This window comes from Theropithecus gelada, chromosome 19, assembly GCF_003255815.1.
Source record: "Theropithecus gelada isolate Dixy chromosome 19, Tgel_1.0, whole genome shotgun sequence".
Classification (NCBI taxonomy): domain Eukaryota; kingdom Metazoa; phylum Chordata; class Mammalia; order Primates; family Cercopithecidae; genus Theropithecus; species Theropithecus gelada.
In genome coordinates, this window is record NC_037687.1 from 44,480,249 (window position 1) to 44,503,600 (window position 23,352).

Genomic DNA, 23,352 nt, shown 5'->3' on the forward strand with positions numbered 1-23,352 from the left:
GCCTGGCCAACATGATGAAACTCCATCTCTACTAAAAGTACAAAAATGAGCCAGGCGTGGTGGCAGGCGTCTATAGTCCCAGCTACTCGTGAGGCTGAGGCAGGAGAATCACTTGAACCCAGGAGGCAGAGGTTGCAGTGGACCGAGATGGCACCACTGCACTCCAGCCTGGGTGACAGAGCAAGACTCCATCGCCAAAAAAAAAAAAAAATGCGTAAATGGAATCATACTCTATATATTTTTGTGAAATTTTATTTTTCACCTTATAATGTGCTTTCGTAATCTTTTTATGGCAGCCTGTACCAATCTAGAGTCTTTCTAATGGCTACGTGGTACTTTGTTTTAGGACTGTCCTATAATTTATGTAACCATTTAGGATTAATTTACATAGTTTATAGTTCTTTTGGTATAACAAACAGTGCCTCTGCAAATTTGTCTATTATCTATCTATCTATCTATCTATCTATCTATCTATCTATCTATCATCTATCTATCTATATCTTTCTAGCTAGCTAGCTAGCTAGCTATCTGAACAGGTGTGAGTATTTTGGTTAGACGAATCTTTAGATCCATAATTTATGTAATTTCTAGGTCAAAGAGATGTGCCTTGAAATTATTGATAGATATTTACATATTACCTTCCGGATAGTGTTTCATAATTTACATTTCCACCAGCTGTACGCGGCATAACCCCTTCCCCTGCACCTTCTCCAACATTGAATGTTTGTATCTTTAATATTTTTGCTAATTATGGGTAAAGATGGGTAAAAATGATGAAATCTTGTCATTTTAGATTACATTTGGAGGATTCTTTCTACTTAAGTGATCTAGGTCCATTTCAAACCACTGTGGGAAAGGATGGACCATTCAGTAAATTATGTTGGGCTAGCTGACTATCCACTGGGAAGAATTACAGCCAGGTAACAAGAATAAAAGGCAGGTGCATTCAAGATAAAAAATGGTTTTAAAAATTATAAACGTTATGTAGATATCGTGTAATTTTAAAAGTCTTATAAATAAGGAGGTTTTTTTCCTAGTATGACATAACGTAGAAGTCATCAAAAAATGATCAGACATTTGAGCACATAAAAAGAGAAAACTTATGAAAAACATTACAATCGGCCGGGCGCGGTGGCTCACGCCTGTAATCCCAGCACTTTGGGAGGCTGAGGCAGGTGGATCACGAGGTCAGGAGATTGAGACCATCCTGGCTAACACGGTGAAACCCTGTCTCTACTAAAAATACAAAAAATTAGCCGGGCGTGGTGGCGGGCACCTGTAGTCCCAGCTAGTCCAGAGGCTGAGGCAGGAGAATGGTGTGAACCCGGGAGGCAGAGCTTGCAGTGAGTGGAGATCGTGCCACTGCACTCCAGCCTGGGCGACAGAGCGAGACTCCATCTCAAAAAAAAAAGAAAAAAGAAAAACATTACAATCAACAAAGTAAAAGGCCACTATGCTTCTACTTACGTACCTGATATGGGGTTTGTCAGCCAATATTCAAAGAACTCCTGTAAGTCAAATAAGAACAAAGCAAGCATTGGGAGAAACACAAATGACTCTACACAATATGCAAATATTGTCTATCTCATTTTTAATCTGGGAGATTAATATGAAAATAATACAGTATGATGGTTAAATTTATGTGTTGGCTTGGCCAACACATAATGCCCAGATATTTGGTGAAACATGATTCTGGGTGTTTCTGTGACGGTGTTTTTGGATGAGACTGACATTTAAATTGGTGGACTCTGAGCAAAGCAGATTGCCCTCCAAAACGTGGGGGCCTCTTCCAGTCACTGAAGTCCTTAACAGCACAAAAGGCTGACCTCCACATGCAAAAGAGAATTCTCCTACACACTGGATTCAGACTTCGTCTGTAGCAGTGGGTCTTCCTGGCTCACCATTAGGCTCTCTTTAGACTCAAACCATAACTTCTTCCTGAGCCTCGAGTCGGCCAGCTTCCTCCATCAGATTTTGGGCTCATCAAGAGTTCACAATCACATGAGCCAATTCCTTAAATAAATCTCTTTATACACACACGCAGACATGCACACACACACACACACACAAACACACACAGACACACAGAAACACACACACATGTACATAGAGACACACACATAGACACACACCTCCCACCTCAGTCTCCTGTATATCTGGGACTACAAGTGCATGCCACCATGCCTGGCTAAATAGGAGGTTGAGTGTGGTGGCTCATTCTTGTAATTACAGTACTTTGGGAGGCTGAGATGGGAGGATCAGTTGAGCCTAAGAGTTTGAGATCAGCCTATGCAACATAGTGACATCCTGTCTCTACAAAAAGTTTAAAAATTAGCCAGGCGTGGTGGCATGGATGAAGCTCAGTGACATTGTGCTGAACGGAAAAAGTCAGCTAGCCAGGTGCAGTGGCTCATGCCTGTAATCCCAGCACTTTGGGAGGCCAAGGTGAGCATATCACCTGAGGTCAGGAGTTTGAGACCAGCCTGGCCAACATAGTGAAACCCTGTCTCTACTAAAAATACAAAAATTAGCCTGGCATGATGGCACATGCCTATAATCCCAGTTACTCGGGAGGCTGAGGCAGGAGAATTGCTTGAACCCGGGAGGCAGAGGTTGCAGTGAGCTGAGATCATACCATTGCACTCCAGCCTGGGCATTGCAGTGAGATTCTGTCTCAAAATAAATAAATAAATAAGTAAATAAATGCCAGCTCAAAAGGTTACACACTGTAGGATTCTGTTTATGTGACATTCTTTTTTTTTTTTTTTCTCATTAAACTTTTTTAATGGGTCTCAAAATTCTGTGACACATTTTTGGTCAAGTTGTTTCCATTAAAAAGCACTGATTTTAAACACTAATAAATTAAAACTGCCACACGCAAAAAAGAAAACCAAAGTGGTCCACATAATATTATCCTTTCCTTGAACTGAAAGTTTTACGATGCATTGTTATCATTAACCAGTCTTTTAATACTAAACTTAAATGGCCAACTGAAACAAACAGTTCTAAGACCATTCTTCCAGCACTGATTAATACCAGGGTGGCAGGTATTAGGGATAATATTCATTTAGCCTTCTGAGCTTTCTGGAGAGACTTGGTGACCTTGCCAGCTCCAGCTGCCTTCTTGTCCACTGCTTTGATGACACCCACAACAACTGTCTGTCTCATATCACGAACAGCAAAGCAACCCAGAGGTGGATAGTCTGAGAAGCTCTTAATACACATGGGCTTACCAAGCACCATATCAATGATGACAACATCACCAGATTTCAAGAATTTAGGGCCGTCTTCCAGCTTTTTACCAGAATAGCGATCAATCTTTCCCTTCAGCTCAGCAAACTTGCATGCAATGTGAGCCATGTGGCAATCCAGTACAGGGGCATAGCCAGCACTGACTTGGCCTGGATGGTTCAGGATAGATCACCTGAGCAGTGAATCCAGCTGCTTCCATTGTTACCATGACGAACATCCTTGACAGACATGTTCTTGACATGGAAGCCCACATTGTCCCCAGAAAAAGCTTCACTCAAAGCTTCATGGTGCATTTCGACAGATTTTACTTCAGTTGTAGAGTTGACTGGAGCAAAGGCGACCACCATACCGGGTTTGAGAACAACAGTCTCCACTCGGCCATCAGGAACAGTACCAACACCACCAATTTTGTAGACATCCTGGAGAAGCAGGGCTTGTCACTTGGACGAGTTGGTGGTAGGATGCAGTCCAGAGCCTCAGGCAGCGTGGTTCCACTGGCATTGCCATCCTTACGGGTGACTTTCCATCCCTTGAACCAAGGCATGTTAGCAGTTGGCTCCAGCATGTTGTCACCATTCCAACCAGAAATTGGCACAAATGCTACTGTGTCGGGATTGTAGCCAATTTTCTTAATGTACTGCTGACTTCCTTAACAATTTCCTCATATCTCTTCTGGCTGTGGGGTGGCTCAATGAAATCCATCTTGTTAACACCAATGATTAGTTGTTTCACAGCCAGTGTGTAAGCTAGAAGGGCATGCTCTCGGGTCTGCCGATTCTTGGAGACACCAGCTTCAAATTCACCAACACCAGCAGCAACAACCAAGACAGCAGAGTCAGCCTGAGATGTCCCTGTAATCATGTTTTTGATGAAGCCTCTGTGTCCTGGGGCGTCAATGATAGTCATGCAGTACTTGCTGGCCTCAAATTTCTACAAGGAGATGTCAATGGTGATACCACATTCACGCTCAACTTTCAGTTTATCCAAGACCCAGGCATACTTGAAGGAGCCCTTTCCCATCTCAGCAGCCTCCTTCTCAAATTTTTTAATGCTTCTTTTGTTGATGCCACCACATTTGTAGATCAGATGGCCAGTAGGGGCGGACTTGCCCAAATCTGCTTGTCCACTGATGACAATGTTGACATAAGTCTTCTCCTTTCCCATTTTGGCTTTTAGGGGCAGTTTTCACGACACCTGTGTTCTGGTGGCAAACCTGTTGCGAAAAGCTATGTGACATTCTTGAGAAGATAAAACCCTAGTGATAGCACATCTGTGTTTCATAGTGGCTAGGGATGAAAGGAAGGTGTGACTATCATTGGTCTTTATCTTGATTTTGTTGCTGGTTACGGGAATCTGTCTGTTTGATTCACAGAACTGTACACCTTTTCCTGAAAATGTTCATTTTATTGTGTGATCATTTTAAAAATTAAAAAAAGAATCAAATCTCTAAAAAAAGAAAGAAAGGGCTGGGCATGGTGGCTCACGCCTGTAATCCCAGCATTTTGGGAGGCTGAGGCAGGCAGATTGCTTTAGCCCAGGAGTTCAAGACCAGCCTGGATAACGTGGTGAAATCCCATCTCTACTAAAAATACAAAAGTTAGCCAGGCATGGTGGTGCATGCCTGTAATCAGAGCTACTCAGGAGGCTGAGGCAGGAAAATCACTTGAACACAGGAGGTGGAGGTTGTAGTGAGCCGAGATCGCGCCACTGCACTCCAGACTGGGCAACAGAGTGACTCTGTCAAAAAAAAAAAAAAAAAAAAAAAGAAAGAAAAGAAAGAATGAATGAATGACATCTGGGTTTCTGGTGTGGGCAGACTGTGGGTGGTGTTGCCATTTATAGAGGTGGAGTAGGCTGGGTGGTGGGGCCAGATTAGGGGGAGGAAGTAAGGAGTTAGGTTTGCTCTTGAAAGTCTAGAAGTTGAGACGTCTCTGTATACAGGTGGATACACAAGAGTGTGGTGCTGGCGATGGAAATGTGGGAGTCACGGATGTTTACAGCCATTGTGATGGATTAGAATGCTTGCAGAGAGGAGAGAGAAAACGAGCAAAGGTGGGCGGGATCCGAGCCTGAGGAACACCTGCCTTCAGTGCCAGTTGGGAGGGGGAGTTGGGAGGGAAAGGAGGGAGAGCCAGCATCAGTCCTCGGAGCTTCCCTCCCTGCCTGGTCTGTGGCCTCCAAGATCTTTTTGTGGATGAGGGAGACAGCTTTCAGAGAACAGCTGTAGGGGCAGGGAGGGACCGCAAAATAAGAACGAGGGACGAGGAAGAACGTCTTCAGAAGGTCAGCAGGTCTCGTCAACTGCCTGTCTTGGGTTCTGAGTAAAAGTATGGGCTGTGCTTACTGCAGAATCACACTTCCTCATGCTCCTTCCCCTTCCCTCCCGACCTCTGAGCCCTCCTCCACCTCGGCTGCTGCAGAGGTCACAGGCCGGAAACCTAGAAGGCAGTCCGCAACCCTCAGGCCTGATTCACTTTCCCCACACAAATACTTAAACGTTTTCAATTTGTTATCAGTTTAAAAAAAAAATGTAAGATTTCAAAAACAGCAATAACAACTAGATTTTCAGCTTGGAAAATTGGAAAGTATGACAGAGCTGCCCCTACAGCCCCACGCGGTGACAGGAGGTGAAATTAACCATTGCACTGTCCAGTTGCCACCCTTTCCACCACGCCCTGCAGATCTCCAGTACCAAGATAAAAGCTGGTTGCCATGTAGCATTTGTTTGCACATGGTTTCTACACTTTCATGTAACCTGGGTTATCATCCAGCAGTCACAGCCTCTGCAGAGCAGCCCAGCAGAAGCAGAGACCCGCTTGGCTGAAGGAAACTTAGCAAGATTTATATTAGGTACACAAACACTACAAGCCAGGAGGTGAGGTGACACCGGCTTTTAAAAACATTATTGAGGCTTCATTGACACACCATAAAATGCACCCATTGCAAGGAGAGAGTTCAATAAGTTTTGACTTCTTGTGTGACCCCCACTGCAATCAAGTAATCTAACATTTCCATCACCTGAAAATGTCGCTCTGATATCTTCCCAGGCAACACCCTCCTCTCTCCCATCCGCAGCCCCTGGCAACTGCTGGTCTGCTTTTTGTCAGAGGCCACACTGTGAATCAAAAGAAGGTTAGCTGGAAAAGCTGTAAGCAGAAGCGTTCACTGCAGAGTGAACGAGCAGACCAGCAAACGTGCGCTAGGGAAGCAGTCTGCTGGCCTGCACTGGCTGGGGATGCCTGGCAGTGTTCCTGCAAGTCATTGGATTGTTCACCAAAGGACTCACAAACAAGGAGTTATTTTTATGGAGGTTTTAAGAGAGCATTCTAGACTGTTAAAAAAAAAAAAGATGAGAGTAATGCTCTAAGCATAGAGAACCACTGGAAATTATCAAAGCTAGGCTCACGCCTTCCACGCCAGCACTTTGGGAGGCCAAGGTGGGAGGATCGCTTGAGCCCAGGAGTTCAAGACCAGTCTGGGCCACATAGCAAGACCCCATCTCTACAAATTGTTTTCTTATTAGCCAGGCATGGTGGCATGTACCTATAGTTCCAGCCAGCTACTTGGGAGGCTGAGGTGGGAGGATTGCTTGAGCCTGAGAAGTTGAGGCTGCAGTGAGCCATGATCACGTAACTGCACTCCAGCCTGGGTGACAGAGCCAGACTCTGTCACAGAAAAAAAAGAAAAGAAAAGAAAAGAAAAGAAAAGAAAGAAAAAAGAAGGGGAGGGGAGGGAAAAGGGAATCGTCTAATTGTGTGCATTAATTGTAAGTAGTAAATTAGGCATCCAGGACCACATATCCCCATCCTCATGTGGGCATTGTGTGTGTTCAAGTGATTCCACAGGCACAAGGACTGGGTAGCTCTCCTGTGCCCAAGAACACTGAACAGAGACAAGTACTTTTCCATAGGATAACATTGCTCATGGTCCACATCCTACTCTTTCAGCCCTCTCTTGTTTCCATGGCATCCAAGAGCCCATAATAAGTATGAGATTTTTTTTGTTTTTGTTTTTGATTTTTTGAAACAGAGTCTCGCTCTGTTGCCCAGGCTGGAAGGCAGTGGCATGATCTCGGCTCACTGCAACCTCCATCTCCTGGATTCAGGCAATTCTCCTGCTTCAGCCTCCCGAGTAGCTGGGATTACAGGCATGTGCCCCCACACTCAGCTCATTTTTGTATTTTTAGTAGAGACAGGGTTTTGCCATGTTGGCCAGGCTGGTCTCGATCTCCTGACCTCAGGTGATCTGCTCAAGTATGGGAATTTTTATTAATAAAAGTGCAGGCTTGCAATTGAGATTGTCAGTCAGACAAACATTTTATCTTAAAAAGATCCCATCTAGCATTTTTTTTTTTTTTTTTTTTGTCTTGGAAAGCTATGTTTGTGCAGCCCCAGCCAGTCAGCTCTCAAAAGCCTCCTTCTGAATGAGGAAAGTCCAGACATCTTGGTGCTAGAGCTAGTGTCTAGAACAATAAGACATCTGAGTTCAGCCTTAACAGATAAGGCAAACGCTAACATCACATAGCTTCTATAAGGCAAATAGGCAGAGTTTAGAAACCCCAGGATGTTAAAATATTTTAACACGAGAGAAGATGTCATTGGGTATGTTCTAGTAGCATATAGGGATCTACTGTGTTCACCTGTAAGTTAGAGGGTATCTGGCCAATAGTGAGTCAACATTTACTACAGTGATTTTGGAGGTTGGTGGTACCACCTCAACAGGGTCAAGGACGCAGGCCCTTTACATCCTGCTGCTCTGCTGTCCTTAGCTTGTTTGTCTTCTTCCTCAAGTTTGTAACCTCATGGCCCCAATATGGCTGCTGTAGCTCCAAGTATCACATTCTTCCATAGAAAGTTCCAGATCAGAAGTGGGAGAGCAGCTCCTTATGCATCTATTTTTTTTTTTTTTATAAGATAGAGGAAAATCTGTCCCAGAGGCCCCCAGCAGACTTCTTTCTTTTTGTTGGCTGGAACTGGGTCGCACTTCCATCTTGAGACCAATCACCAGTAAAGGGGGTCGAGAGCATCATGATTAGTGCCAATCGCGATTTGACCCCTGAGACTGAGGGATCTGCAACAGGGGATGATTGATTGGGTTATCTCACTGTACTCTTCTTTTAATTTTAATTTTTTTTGAGAAAGGGTCTCACTTTTTCACTCAGGCTGGAGTGCAGTGACCTGATCATGGCTCACTGCAGCCTCAACCTCCCAAGGTTCAGGTGATCCTCCTACCTCAGCTGAGACTACAGGTATGTGCCACCATACCCAGCTAATTTTTGTATTTTAGTTGAGACAGGGTTTAGCCACGTTGCCCAAGCTGCTCTGGAACTCCTGGGCTCAAGTTACCTACCTGCCTCAGACTCCCAAAATGCTGGCATTACAGGCATGAGCCACCACATGCAGCCACTATATTCTTCTAAATCCACTGAAAGCACCCTCTCCTTAAAAAATATTTCTGTATCCCATTTCCTCTTTTGCAACATTTTCTCTCTGCTAGTTCCACCCTGGCTCCCATGGGAAGTGAGCTTTGCACTTCCCCACTTCTACCAGTGTTGATCAGCTTTCTTCTTTTTATGGAGACGGAGTTTCTCTCTTGTTGCCCAGGCTGGAGTGCAGTGCTGCAATCTCAGCTCACTGTAACCTTGCAACCTCACAACCTCAGCTTCCCAGGTTGAAGCGATTCTCCTGCCTCAGCCTCCCGAGTAGCTGGGACTACGGGGACATGCCACCATGACCGGCAAATTTTTGTATTTTTAGTAGAGACGGGGTTTCACCATGTTGGCCAGGCTGGTCTCGAGCTCCTGACCTCAGGTGATCTGCCCACCTCAGCCTTCCAAAGTGCTGGGATTACAGGCGTGAGCCACCTCACCCAGTCACGTTGATCAGCTTTCATTCCTTCTATCCCATCTTTTCTCTGGAATGTGATCCCAGCATCCTTTTCCCAGAACACAGGCTGCTGCTTTGATAGTTCGACTTGCCTCCGTATGAATGGCTTTTCAGAACTGGCCTCAGAGGAAAGTCAGAAGGCTTCCCACAGATGTTAACAAAGTTTTGGGAACCGCAACCATCAGTATCTCTTGGGGACTTTTTACTGTTGTTTTCTAAACCAGAAGAGTCATGTCCTCAGAGAGGAAGGTCAAAAGTTGAGCACCTTCTTACACTGTAACCCCACAATAAAAACCTCTATCTCCCACTTGCAATTCCCAGGAACAGTGGCCTCACTTTTCTTTCAGGTGTCTTTCAGCTTTTTTCGATGCTCTGCTTCCTTTTTTTGGAAGAGTCCTGCAACTAATTTTGTAGACTCCCAGGCTTCTTGCTCTCCCTGTCTGGTCTTTGCCCCCCTTCTGATGTAGGACAGATGAGCCCTAAATTGGGGCTTAGCCTGGGAAGTTTCTTGGCTTTGCCCAGGAAATTATTTATTTATTTATTTAATTTTTAAATTTTTATTTTATTTTTTTGAGATGGTGAGTCACTCTGTCACCCAGACTGGAGGGCAGTGGTGTAATTTTGGCTCACAACCTCTGCCTCCTGGGTTCAAGCAATTCTCCTGCCTCAGCCTCCTGAGTAGCTGGGATTACAGGTGTGGGCCACTACACCTGGCTAAATTTTGTATTTTTTGGTAGACACTGGGTTTCACCATGTTGCCCAGGCTGGTCTCGAACTCCTGATCACAAATGCTCTGCCTGCCTCAGCCTCCTAAAGTGCTGGGATTACAGGTGTGAGCCACTGCACCCAGCTCACCCAGGAAAGAATTTAAAGGCTACCCAGTGGTAGAAGAAAATGGCTTTATGGAAGCGGTGGTGTTATAGTTCCGGCAGTGCGACAGCTCCATGATTGCCCTTGCGGAGCAGGGCTACTCCATAGCGATGTGCTAAGAGTAGCAGCTTAGGGCAGTTTTGCATTCATATTTATATCTATTTTTAATTACATGCAGATTAAGGGGCAGTTAATGCCCAAAGTTTTAGGAAAAGGTTGGTAATTACCAGGTGTTATAATGACAATGGTAAACTGTCAGGGGACACTGATGGACGTGTTCTATAGGAAGCCGCTTAAGCCCTGTCCCTGTTTCCCTGTTTTAGCTAGTCCTCAATTTGGTCCAGTGTCTGAGCCCCACCTCCAAAGTCAAGTCCAGCCTCCTGCCTCCCTTCCACCTCCCCCGGCCCTGACCAGGTCTATGTCTGTCCCCTCCCATTGAACCCAGTTGAAGCCGACTGACGGATCCTGTTTTCTAGCACAGCTTCCCATGCCCCACCAGGCACATTCACAGCCTGAAAGGCCACTTACTGCACTCTCCAATGGATACATGTTTAACTCAGGAAAAAACACTGGCATCCTGTCTCCCAGTGGGGAGTTCCTGCTCTGCCTCCTGCCTGCCACTGCCACTGGTTTACTGAGTAGTCTGAGCTTAATGGGCTCAACCCTGCAATGGTCTTACTGCCTTCCATGGGATGGACTGAACCATCTTTGTCAGTTTCTTAGGTGGTTTCCAAAGGTTTCTGGTCGCTCTTGGTGATTTTTTCTTTTCTTTTCTTTTTCTTTTCCTTTCTTTCTCTCTCTCCTTTCTTTCTCTCTCTCCTTCCCTCCCTCCCTCCCTCCCTCCCTCCCTTCCTTCCTTCCTTCCTTCCTTCCTTCTTTCCTTCCTTCCTTCCTTCCTTCTCTTTCCTTTGTTTTTTTGTTTTAGGGTCTTGCTCTGTTACCCAGGCTATAGTGCAGTGCTACAATCACAGCTCACTGCAGCCTCGACCTCCTGGGCTCAAGCGATCTTCCTGCCTCAGCCTCATGAGCAGCTGGGACCATGGGCACGTGCCACTATGCCCCTATGCCCAGCTAACTTTATTTTTCTTAGAGGAAGGAGTCTTGCTTCAAGCAATCGTCCCACTTCAGCCTCTCAAGGCACTGGGATTACAGGTGTGAATCAGCGCACCCAGCCAACACTGGGTAATTGAAAATTTCTAGTTTCCTGTCACTCCCCTGTAAGCTGAGACTTGACCTGTGGCCCCAGGAAGCTGTAGCCGAAATGGATTGAGTCTTCCCTTCCTCTTGTCCTTCTGGGTTGACCTGCCCTTCGTTTCAGTAAAGGATGATCTCTCCTTCTAAAAAAGTTCCTCTTGTAAACCTTTAAAAACTTGTTTTGCTAATTAACAAGAAGATATTGCTAAAAAACCTAGTTCTCAAAAGTCAAAGATACTCGGATGCATGAGATCATGAGTAAGAAAGGAATATGTACTTCTGCTTAGAGGATCAGAGTCTCTGACACAGAGATGCAACCTTGATTTTCAACCCACCAGAGCTTCAGATAAGGAGTTTTTCAATACAGAGTTCTACCTTTATCTTTGCTTCATATTTTCCAGAGAAACAGGATCTTGAGTAGTCTTCCTGACCTCCACCTGACACTGGCCTGTTTCCACACATCCCTGCTTTGTGTTGAGCCCATCACACACCTCTTCATCTAAATTCACACTACCCTTAGCTCCAATTCGATGAGAACTGGCTCTCTTCTCTTGCACGAGGCCCACACTTCTTCCGGAGTGTGATCTCCCTTCCTGCAGCAAGATCTTCAGCCTAATTTTGTTGGGCTACAGTTCTGTGAGACAGGCTCTATCAGTATATTAGATGGGACCATTTCCGTGGCTCAGACATTCTCAGCAGCAGCGATGTTGGTCCCAAATAGGTGAAAACTAGTTCTTGGGGAACAACAACAAACAAAAAATCTCACAATGATTTGTGTCTTGTCTTATCTTGTCTTTTCTCTTTTCTTTTTTTTAAATTTTTAAATTTTTTTTTGAGATGGAGTCTCACTCTATCACCCAGGCTGGAGTGCAATGTTGTGATTCGGCTCACTGCAACCTCTGCTCCTGGCCTCAAGTGATTGCCCTGCCTCAACCTCCTGAGTAGCTGGCATTACAGATGCGCACTGCCACTGTGGCTAATTTTTGTATTTTTAGTAGAGACGAAGTTTCACCACGTTGGCCAGGCTGGTCTCGAACTCCTGACCTCAAGTGATTTGCCCGCCTCAGCATCCCAAAGTGCTGGGATTAAAGGCGTGAGCCACTGCGCCCAGCTGGTTTCTGTCTTTCTAAAGGGCCACAGCATGTAAACAGACAGTGTGTTGGTTGCACTGAAATTGCATAAGCAGGCAGAGGAATGTGCTGTGTAGGAAAGATGTATGTCCAAACAGGCTCCTGAAGGGGACAAGGATGTAAAAAGTTGAAGAGATCCTGCATTAGCTAAGATTGAGGAGCATCAGGTGCCCATGTGAGTCACCTGCCCAATCATTGACTCCAATTATCATAATCTATGTTTTTCAAGAAGGCTTCTTTACTGGGGAGAGGATGCACCCACACAGATAGTCACTGTGCTTTGCATTTAGTTCTGTTTCTTATCATGGCCTGTTTACATTTGTCCTGCTCAGACAGCCTTATCTGACTGGGCCAGGTGACCACAGGTGACACAAAGCTGGAGAACAGCAGGGTGGCTTAGGGCATGGGTGTCAGAGTCAACTGACTCCAGCTTCCCATCCCACTTCAATCGCCCACCAGCTATAGGATCAAAGATAGGAGATGTCGCCTCTCTGGGCCACTCCCTCTTCTGAAACTGGGGATAATGCTGGTACCTACCACAAGGCTATTGAGAGATAGAAGGAGATGATGTGTCAGGCTAAGTCCTTTAGACAGGGCAGCTGTTATTTTCATCCCTGCAAGCCAGATCCTCTCCCAGCATCCAGGCGTCCCGGTGTTTGGCCCTTTTCCTCCAGAGTCTGGTGTTTTCTCCTTCCATCCACCAGTCCCACCCGGCCCAAGCACACCACCAGAACAAAACTGGAGAAGAAGGAAACACTGTTCTCTTTTGCTTGCTTCCACATTTATTTGGGTAATTTTTCTTCTGTCATTGTTCATAAATGACTCTGATGATCCAGATTTATTGAGCAATGGGAACTTTCTGAAAAAGGCACTGTGGGAGCAGAATGTGGCCTCATTCCTGGCGCCCTGTCTCCCTCGCTCCTGACTCGCTGGCTGGGAGCAGCCCTGAGGATAGGGTTCTGCCCTCTCCTGCCCCTGTCACTCACTGGGCAGCCCCCTCAGACCCTGGGCACTGCTCTTAGCTCCTCTGCCACCCTCAAAAAAGCACAAGAGCTGCCTGCTGCTACGAGAACCTCATTGTTCTCCAGAGCAGCCTCTCACCCTGACCCCTTTCCAGAGCCCAATCCATGGTGTGTGGGTGGATGGGGATGGAGGTGAGATAGAGAGCTGGGCTTTAGTGCGCACACCCTTAGGAAGGCTAGATGTCTATTCCGCCCCCAAGCCCCACCATGCCCCAGCTCGCCACTCCAAGTCCCTGGCGTGAGCGAGAAAGTGCCCTGAGGATGACATGCCAGCTACACCCTCCTGCCGCAGAGGACCTAGCTTTTGGCACAGGACACCTGGCCACCAGTTCCAGAGCCCAGTGAGTGTTCACTGCTCTTTCCTTCAGCTGGACGGTCCTCTCTCTGCCCCTCCCCTCCCTTCTGCTCATTCAGCTCCACGCTGCTCTCCTGCTGCCACTGGCCCCAGAGCCCACACAGCCTCCTCAGCAGCTCATGAAAGTCGGCTTGGAATCTGGAGGAGGAGAAGTAGAAGACAAAGGGGTCGATACAGGAGTTCAGGGTGCTGAGAAGCATCACGTAGGTCCTCCATGCCGGGCTTACACCGTAGATATAGCCCACAACGTGGGACATGTTGTAGGGCCCAAAGCAGACAAGGAAGTTGAGCAGTGTGGCTGCCACCAGCCCCGCCACCCTCCTCTGCCGGCGGTGGCTGCCCCCTCTGCCGAGGATCCACACCAGGCGGCTGTAGCAGTAGCTGGTGATGATCAGGGGGACCACAAAGAGGACCACGGCCATCTCTAGCCGTACGGGCAGGAGGAAGGCTAGCTGGTCCTTCCGGAACTCCAGGTAGCAAGTCCCATTGATGCTCTGGCTGTGGGAGGTGTCCCCCGAGAATTCCACGATATAGACCACGCTGCAGTGAGCAGAGGCCAACAGCCAGCAGGCCACACTCACCAGACCCGCCTGTCCCAGCCTCGGCCGGGTCTTGTACCATAGTGGGTAGGCCACGCTCAGGAAGCGCTCAACACTCACAGCGGCCAGGAAGAGGGCGGTGAGATAGACGGTGGTGAAGAAGATGAATCCAGAGAGCGGGCAGAGGATGAAGGGCAGGGGCCAGCGCATGCCACTGGCCGCCTCCACCATGCGGAAGGGCAGGAACAGCAGCAGGAGCAGGTCCGAGGTGGTCAGGTTGAGCAGGAGCACGTCCACGGCCACCGGGCAGCGCCGCAGCTTGCCCACGAAGACCACCAGGGCCAGCAGGTTGAGGGGGAGCCCCACCAGGAAGGTGAGGAGGTACACCGAGAAGACGAACCAGTGATTGCCGGAGAAATAGGACTGGTCGGGGCCTGCACCCATGGTGGTGGCCACTGGTGAGAGAGACAAGGAGTTGGTAGCAGGGGGCCTTCCTGCCTCTGGCCAGCACCATCTCACCCAAAAGGGCACGTGGTCACCATGCCCACCCCTCTTGTCTCCAGGTGCCTTCCAGGCGGGGTCAGCCTGCCTGTCTTCCTGAACATGCCCTGTCCCCTGTCTCTTCCCCAGCAGAGAAGCACCAAGATGCTCCTCCACCCAGCCCCTCGGGCCCAGGCTCACCTGCTTCTTTGAGACCCAAATGCTCCGCCGCACAGCACCTTGCTGTCTCTCCGGACCTAGTGCGGTTGGCTATTTATCCAGCAGAACTGATAAAGACCTGGTCGTGCCCATGACGTCACTCACTGTTGAGCAGTGGCACAAAGATGCCTTGAGCTCCGTTGCCAGGGCTGGTCGGTATGCAAAAAGGGGAGCAAATTCCACAACTGCGTGCCTCCCTTCTCATGCAGCCTCAGCTGGGATGCTCTAAACAGGCCCCAGCCAACGTCTTCCCCTCCCCTCTTCTCCACTTGAATTTTGTCTGCTTCTCTAGAATGGCACTTATCCAATTTGCCTTGTAAGGGCAGGAAGTGTGATGCAATGACAGAGAGCGACCTCTGTGAGGTCTGTTCCTTTCCAACTTTGTGATTTGGGGGAAATGACTTAAATTCTCCACGTCTCTGCTTTCTCCCCTACAGAAGAGAGCTCGTCATGGTAGTCATCTCATAGATCAACGCATTAACACATGTAAATTAAAACAATATGTAGGTAGATTAAAAGACTACTAATACATGTCGAATGCTTTGACGGAAGCCTGGCATGTGGTGGTGAGTGGGCAGCTGATGCCAGCTGCTATTTTCCCTGTCACTGGTTCAGGATTATCTCTGGGGTGATAATAATAATAATAACAATAATAATAATAATAGCAGTGGTGGCGATGATGACAGCAGCTGCCTTTTCGTGGGCACATAATCCGTAGCAGACACTTTGCTTCTAGAGCAACGCTTTTATGTCATATCCTTGTCCCTCACCGTGGTGAAGTCACTTGTTCCAGGTGATACAGCTTGTGAAATGTCACCACCAGGGTTCAAACCCAAGTGCTGTCCAGTTTCACGGGTGATCTCTTAGTTCATTCAAACAATCACGGGGCACGATGAGATATGATTTCACATCCACTAGAATGGCCACAAGCAAAAAGTCAGACAATGCCTATGGTTGGCGAGAATGTGGAGAAACAAGGGCCTCATTCGCTGCTGGTGAGAATAATGGGAGGTGGTGCCCCCGCTTTGGAAAGCAGGTGGCAGTTGCTTAAAAAGTTAAACATAAATTCACCATGCCATTCAACAATTCCACCGTAGGTATTTACTTAAGAGAAGTGGAAACTCAGGTCCACTTAAAGACTCAGTCCTAAATGTTCCCAGCAGTGTTGGTCATAGTCGCCAACAGTGGAAATGTCACCTGGCAGCCCATCAGCTGGTGAGTGAATAAAGAAAGGTGGCACATCCATATACTGGAATTCTATTTGGCAATAAAAAGGAATGAGCTACCCATATACCCTACAGCCTTATGCTGAGTAAAACAAGCCAGACATAAAAGACCATATATTGTCAGATTTCATTTATATGATATGTCCAGATTAGGCAAAGTTATAGAGTCAGAAAGTAGATTCGTGGTTGTCTGGGGGATGGAGGTAGAAATGAAAATTAAGTTGGTTTTTTCCTTTTTTTTTTTTTTTTTTTTTCCTGATACAGGGTCTTGTTCTGTCACCCAGGCTGAGTGCGATGGTGCAATCTTGGCTCACTGCAACCTCTGCCTCCCAGGTTCAAGAGATTCTCATGCCTCAGCCTCCCAGGGCGCTAGGATTACAGGTGTCCACCACCACGCCTAGGTAATTTTTGTATTTTTAGTAGAGATGAGGTTTCGCCATGTTGGCCAGGCTGGTCTTGAACTCCTGACCTCAGGTGATCCACCCGCCCCAGCCTCCCAAAGTGCTGAGATTATAGGCGTGAGCCACCCTGCCTGGCCCAATATTAAATTTAAATGAACATGAAGGATTTTACTAGGGTCATGAAAATGTTCTAAAACTAGCTGGTGGTAATGGACCCACACCTGAGTAAATTTACTAAAAATCATCGAATTGTACACTTAACATTGGTGAATTTGATGATATGTACATAATATCTCAATTAAGCTGTTACAAGTACAGCAGCAGGCTGTGTACGGCAGCTCAGGTCTGTAATTTTAGCACTTTGGCAGGCTGAGGTGGGAGGATTGCTTGACCACAGGTTGTTTGAGACCAGCCTGGGAAACATAGGGAGACCCTGTGTCCACAGGAAAAATAAATAAATAAATAAATAAATAAAAAAGACATTAGCTGGGTGTAGTGGCATGTGCCTGTGGTCCCAGCTACTTGGGAAGCTGAAGTGGAAGAATCGCTGGAGCCCAGGAATTCAAGGCTGCAGCGAGCCATGACTGTGTCACTGCACTCCAGCCTGAGCAAGAGTGAGACCCTGTCTAAAAAAAAAAAACCCGCAGTTGTGAACGAAAAGTTTTTGCTGTCATGCTGTTTACATTACGTTTGGTGGTGAGGGCTTGGGGGATGTAGAGGAAGGATCATGAAGACATGGATACTGAAAAGGCAAAGAGCCACTGGAGGGAACACTGGGGTAGGGGAGTCATGGGTACACAGGCTTGGCCTGCTGGGTTTGGTGATAGGAGGTTTGGGTCTCACAGGAGTGAGAGGCGCCTGGGGTGGATCTCACTGAGTCTCCTGGGTCCCAGGGAGGCACTGGATTTGCCCTAAGTGGGAGGAGGCAGGAGGAACGGGGAGAAGCAGCCCAGTACCCAGCAGGGGCTGTGGAGCAGGAGCCAAAGTGAGTGGGCCCTGGTGCCCCGCGGTGCGGGAGGAGGCACTGGGGCTCCCTGGGGTGGAGTTTGGGGTTTTACTGAAATTCCCTGGTGTCGTCACTGCACAGGGGCCGGGCTTGTTTCTGGCTTCCAAAAGAAGTTACTTAATTTCTCTGGCCTGTTTCCATATTGATAAAACAGATGTAGAACTTTCTTTGGAAGGCCAGTAGAGGCATTCATTTATTCATTGAGCAAACATTTACTGAGCACCTACTGTGTGCCAGTCTCTCTTCTGGGTGTTGGGGGTATATCATCAGTTACAAGAACAATCCTTGGATGCGTAGACATTTCAGCCCGAACAGAGCTCATTTGTAGAAATTGGTGTGTGCACGCCAGCTGGTGGCTGCCATTTGTTGTGCTCCAATACATCATCATGTGCATGGCATTGCTGTCACTTAGAGCAGGTGCCCAGGTGTCTGTCTCCTTCACAGCCACAGCCACTCCCCTCTGCCCTCCCTCTCATGGATTTGGGATGCTATCCATTGCAAAATGGACCACAAATACAGGGTTAACTTCCACACGCCCAGGTTTCCCAAATATCCCCTGGCCCTTGGGGGTCCCGCTTGGAAGGATCACATCCTGCTTTTACCCTGTCCTTGCTGTAGGGCCTCAGGCAACTTTCTTCATCCTGTTCCAGGATCGCAGCTACCTGGTGCAGCACCTTTGTGCAAATTGGGTGCTCCCTTTCCAGAGGAGCCCACCCCGCACCAAGTGCTGCCTAAGGAGTGGCTGGTGCATTTCTTCAAATTAGAACACAATACTCCTTCCCTTGATGCAAGCAAGACAGGCATGTGGCTTGCTGAACAAAGCACAGGCTAGAATTTAGGCAGTGTTTGCCCCTCTGCCCAGTACCCTCGTGTAGTGAACACCCACCCATCTGCACAGAAGTCGCATGGCTAAACCACAAGGTTGTGTGAAGCTGAAGTGAGACAACACTCATTGCAGACACTCAGCATGGCACCCATCACATATTACAGACTATATAGTTGACCTTTGAATAGCACAGGTTTGAATGTGCAGGTCCACTTACTTGTGGATTTTTTTTCAATAAATATATTGGAAACATTTTCAGAGATTTGCAACAATTTGAAAAAAACTTACAGAGGAACCACAAGCCTAGACATATATTTTAAAAATTAAGCAAAAATTAAGTATGTCACGAATGCAAAAAATATATGTAGGTACTAGTCTAGCTTATCATTTACTGCCACAAAATGGATGCAAAGCTTCTTTGTGTTTGTTTGTTTTTTGTTTTTGAGACAGGATCTGGCTCTATTGCCCAGGCTAGAGTGCAATGGCATAATCTCGACTCACTACAATGGCATGATCTCGGCTCACTGCAACCTCCGCCTCCCAGGCTCAAACCATCCTCCCACCTCAGCCTCCCAAGTAGGCATACACCACCATGCCCAGCTAATTTTTTTGTGTTTTTGGTAAAGACAGGGTTTCGCCATGTTGCCCAGGTTGGGTAAATCACTTATAGAAAGTTAAAATTGGCCGGGTACCATGGCTCATGCCTGTAATCCCAGCACTTTGGAAGGCCGAAGCGGGTGGGTCAACTGAGGTCAGGAGTTCGAGACAAGACTGGCCAACATGGCAAAACCCCATCTTTACTTAAAATACAAAAAATTAGCCAGGTGTGGTGGTGGGTGCCTGTAATACCAGCTACTTGGGAGACTGAGGCAGGAGAATTGCTTGATGCCGGGAGGCAGAGGTTGCAGTGAGCCGAGATCACACCATTGTACTCCAGCCTGGGAGACAGAGCAGGACTCTGTCTAAAAAAAAAAAAAAAAAGTTAAAATTTATCAAAAATATATGCACACAAACACAAACTCTACTTGGTGCCATTTGAAGTCAAGAGAAATGCAAGCAAACATAAAGATGTGCAGTATTAAGTCATAAGCACATAGTTACTGTAGATATACTATACTCCTGTAATAATTTCGTAGCCACCTCCTGTGCTGTCTCCGTGAGCTCAGCTGTTGAGTATCTGCTTAAAACACCACGTGAAGCTAATCATCTCCTGGTGAGCAGTTCTCACCAGCACATTGTGTATAGAAGTAAAAAGCGATGTCTCGTAGTTATTGCGTATTTTTCACCACGTTTAGTGCAATACGGTAAACTCTGAATAACCCCCTGGGCCTCATATGCGGGGCTGCTAGTGATGCCAGACTGCTTCCAAGAAGCAAAGAAAAATTACAACATTACAAAAAAGGGTTGAACTGCTTGATATCTACCATAGATTGAGATCTGCAGCTGTGGTTACTGCTGCTTCAGACAGACACTTTCTCTTATAAACAGACAGCATAAACTTACGGTATGAATAAATACAGCACAGTGCTGTGAAGGTATTTTCTCTTTCTAATAATGTTTTCAGTAACATGTACTTTTCTCTAGCTTACTTTCTTGTAAGAATACAGCACATAATACATATAACATACAAAATATGTCTTTTTTCTTTTTTTTTCCAGAGACAGGGTCTTGCTCTGTCACTCAGGCTGGAGTGCAGTGGTGCGATCACGGCTCATTGCAGCCTCGATCCTGGGCTCAAGCAATCCTCCCACCTCAGCCTCCTGAGTAGCTGGGACTACAGGCACGCACAACCACGCCCAACTAATTATTTTTATTTTTATTATTTGTAAAGGTAGGGGGGGGGGGTCTCACTATGTTGCCCAGGCTGGTCTTGAACTCCTGGCTTCAAGCAGTCTTCCCGCCTCAGCCTCCTAAAGTGCTGGGATTACAGGCATAAGCCACTGTGTCTGGCTTCAAATTGTCTTACTCAATTGTTTATATACTGAGTAAAGCTTTTGGTCAACAATAGGCTATTAGTAGTTGAACTTTGGGGGGAGTCAAAGTTATGCACAGATTTCCCACTGCGTGGGGGTTCGGCACCCCATCCCCACGTTGTTCAAGAGTCAACTGCGTGGCCGCTGCCCATCACTGCGGGACCTTGCATTTTCCCTCCCCGGCTGAAACATCTTTTCCGGCCAGCCTCCGTTCCCAGCTCCAAGGCTGCCCCCTTGCGAGTTTCACGTGGTATAACAGTGTCATTATCCTGCCTCCTGCCTCCTCTCCTACTCCGAAATCAAATGTTCTCACCTGGCAACTGATTTCAGCGTAGCGTGTCCTCAAGTGCATCACCGGAGTGACCGCTCGTGTGGGTCAGAAACAGATTGCCTCCTCTTTCCCGTAAGTACAAGGCCTCTGCTCGCGGCCCACTAAAGACAGGCAGGTGAGGACGTGCAGAGGGCAGAGACAGACGAGGAAAGGGGCCGACGTGTGCGGGGGCAAGCTTACCTCCCCCTGCCGCCTTGCTTTGGCTCCGTGCTCCTCTCTTGACTGGGGTGCTGCCCTCAGCAGGCGCCGCTCTCCGCTTGAGTGGCTCCAGGGAGGCCTCCGGGCCAGGCTGCCCTGCAGTTCCTCCGAAGCAGCCCTCCGCAGGGGCCTGGAGACGCAGCCGGGCCCTCCTGCCTCATGCTCCTTCTCCCGAGCGGTGGCGTTATTTCTGGGACGTGCTCCCTTGCGTTCTTGCCGCACACACTGTCTTCAGGCCAGGACCCCTTCCCAAGTAACCGGTCACCAGCGGGTTGAGCACCACACTCCAGGCACCCGTGATGAGCCCCAGCTTCCGCCAGGAGCCTCCCAGATTGGGGTTCAGGAAGCTGGCCACGTTGGAGGCGTTGTAGGGTCCTACGCAGAGCAGCAGCGTGAGGAGGGCCCCGCCGGCTACCCAGGCGGCCCTCAGCTTCCGCCTGTGTGTCAGGCCGGAGTGGGCCAGTGCCCGGAGGCAGCCCACGTAGCAGAAGGCTGTGATGGCCAAGGGCAGGAAAAAAAGCAGGAGAGAGAGGCTGAAGCGGGCCGGGCCGGCAGAGGCCGGGTCCCAGGCCTCCAGGCAGACGGGAGAGCCGTTGACCGGTGTGTTGATGCCCAGGGAGGTGTTGCTGTGGTCCAGCCAGCCTCCCGGAGCCTCCAACACAAAGACCAGACCCAGGTGACACAGGACGAGGCCCCAGATGGCCGCACACACCCCCCAGGAATAGCACGGCCTCCGGAAGGCTTGGTAGCCCAAGGGGAAGGCCGCTCCCAGGTAGCGGCCTGCACTCAGGGCGGCCAGGAAGCCCCCGCCGGCATAGAGTGGAGCAAAGTGGGCCACCCCGAAGACAGGGCACAGTGAGGCCGGCAGAGGCCAGGCCCCGGAGGCCAGCGCCTCCACCGCCTTCAGGGGCAGGGAGACTGTCAGCAACAGGTCGGAGCAGCCCAGGTTCAGGGCGTAGACCAGGCTGGGGGTGAGACGCAGCCGGGCGTGGGCTGTCGCGCCTCGGATGGCCAGGACGTTGAGCGGGAAGCCCAGCGCAAAGGCCGCCACATAGAGGGCGAAGGAGAGCTGCCGGGGCAGGTCCATGGGGCCACTGTCCTGGCCTGCAGGGCTCCTGCGTGCAGCTGGCTCCCTGGTCTCAGATCTTGGGGCCCCTGAGAGGAGGGGCTCCTGGGATCACTCGCGGGTTCCAGCCCTGCCTGGAGGATTAGAATTCGCCTGATGGGATCACGGAGGAAACGGAGGCCCACAGAGGAAGGCAGTAGCCAGGGAGCCGCCGAGCCTGGATGAGAAGCTGAGACCTGTGGCCCCTAGTCCTGTGCTTTCTCTCCCCTATATCACTTCTTAAAACCAGGGAAGCTCCTGGAGTGTCACAGGAGATAGGATGTGGCACAGATGTCCAAGCCGACTCCCCCAGGGTGCATGGCTGGGTGGTGCAGAGGAAGAAGGCTTCTCGATTTCTGAGACTCTGTGGGGAGAAGGGGTGGAGAGAATTCAGAACAGGGCTGGGCCCCACAGCCTGAGCCTTCCCTGGGAATGGGAGTTTGACTCCTGAGCCCACTGCCCTCCCCGGTTCCCTGGCAAGGCAAGAGCTGCTCCCCCACAGTGGAAAGTCGGCAGGGCAGCAGGGAGGAGAAGGGTGTGGATGAGGTGAGGGTGTGGCCAGGGGCAGGAAAAGGGGGTCCCCCAGGGAGAGCTCAAGGGTCAGCTGGGCCCCATCCATGTCATGGTTGAGCTTAGCAGTTCTCAGGGGCCACCTGGGCAGGGGTCTGGAGGTCTAGGGAACAGTTAGGTGAAGAGAGGAACCACAGAGAGAGGGACCCACCTCCTGGCGCTGCCGGATGTCTCTGAGGCTCAGCAGTCCCCTCAGCGGGCTGATGGAGGATGCCCGGGATGAGCAGTGAGCCGGAAGGGGAGGAGGGCGGGTGGCAGGGCCATTAGCCTGAGGTTCTAGCAGCTTGGGTGAGCAGCTAATGGGGCATCCCGGCTGGAGGTGAGGCCACACCAGAGGAGGTGAGGGGCTGGGAAGATGCTGGAACACAGAGGGGCCAGGGAGGAATCGGGGTCCTGTCTGGGTAGGGGCCGGGTGTGTAGCCAGTGCCTTGCAACAGCAGGGCTTGGGGGCTCGGCCACAACCCAGTGCTAGTCCCTCCCCAGCCCTCCTGCTTGTTTATACCTGCGCTGGGGCCAGGTCTTCTCCACCCTCGATGCACCCCTGGGCAGGCCCCGGGTCTCACTGGCTCACCTCTGACAACACAGGGTTCCCGGTGACCGCAGCCATGAAGCCATCTCCACGTGGCAGTGGGTGTGTGGGATAAGGAGTGATCACACCCAGGTGCGGCTCTGCACAGGTTGTGGGCTTGTTTTCGTTTTTGCAAGGAGGGGCCCCTCTGTTCTGCCTCTCCTTCCCCTCTAGTTCCAGGATGGTGGCTTCTGACCTTTCC

At 49.0% G+C, this 23,352-nt stretch overlaps 2 protein-coding genes and 1 pseudogene across 2 annotated transcripts; all 3 read right to left on the minus strand.

Annotated features, from left to right (window-relative positions):
- Positions 1-3,063: 3,063 nt before the first annotated feature.
- Positions 3,064-4,416, minus strand: LOC112612617 (annotated as a pseudogene).
- Positions 4,417-13,095: 8,679 nt separating this feature from the next.
- LOC112613173 (free fatty acid receptor 3) lies at positions 13,096-15,117 on the minus strand. Its single transcript, XM_025368455.1, has 2 exons — positions 14,929-15,117; positions 13,096-14,702 (listed from the first exon to the last, which is right to left on the minus strand). Exon 2 carries the CDS (start codon positions 14,689-14,691, stop codon positions 13,651-13,653), a length of 1,041 nt encoding a protein of 346 aa, XP_025224240.1. The 5' UTR covers positions 14,692-14,702; positions 14,929-15,117; the 3' UTR covers positions 13,096-13,650.
- A 4,568-nt stretch (positions 15,118-19,685) lies between these two features.
- Positions 19,686-22,248, minus strand: FFAR1 (free fatty acid receptor 1). Its single transcript, XM_025368678.1, has one exon. It carries the CDS (start codon positions 21,992-21,994, stop codon positions 21,092-21,094), a length of 903 nt encoding a protein of 300 aa, XP_025224463.1. The 5' UTR covers positions 21,995-22,248; the 3' UTR covers positions 19,686-21,091.
- Between the last annotated feature and the right edge of the window lie 1,104 nt (positions 22,249-23,352).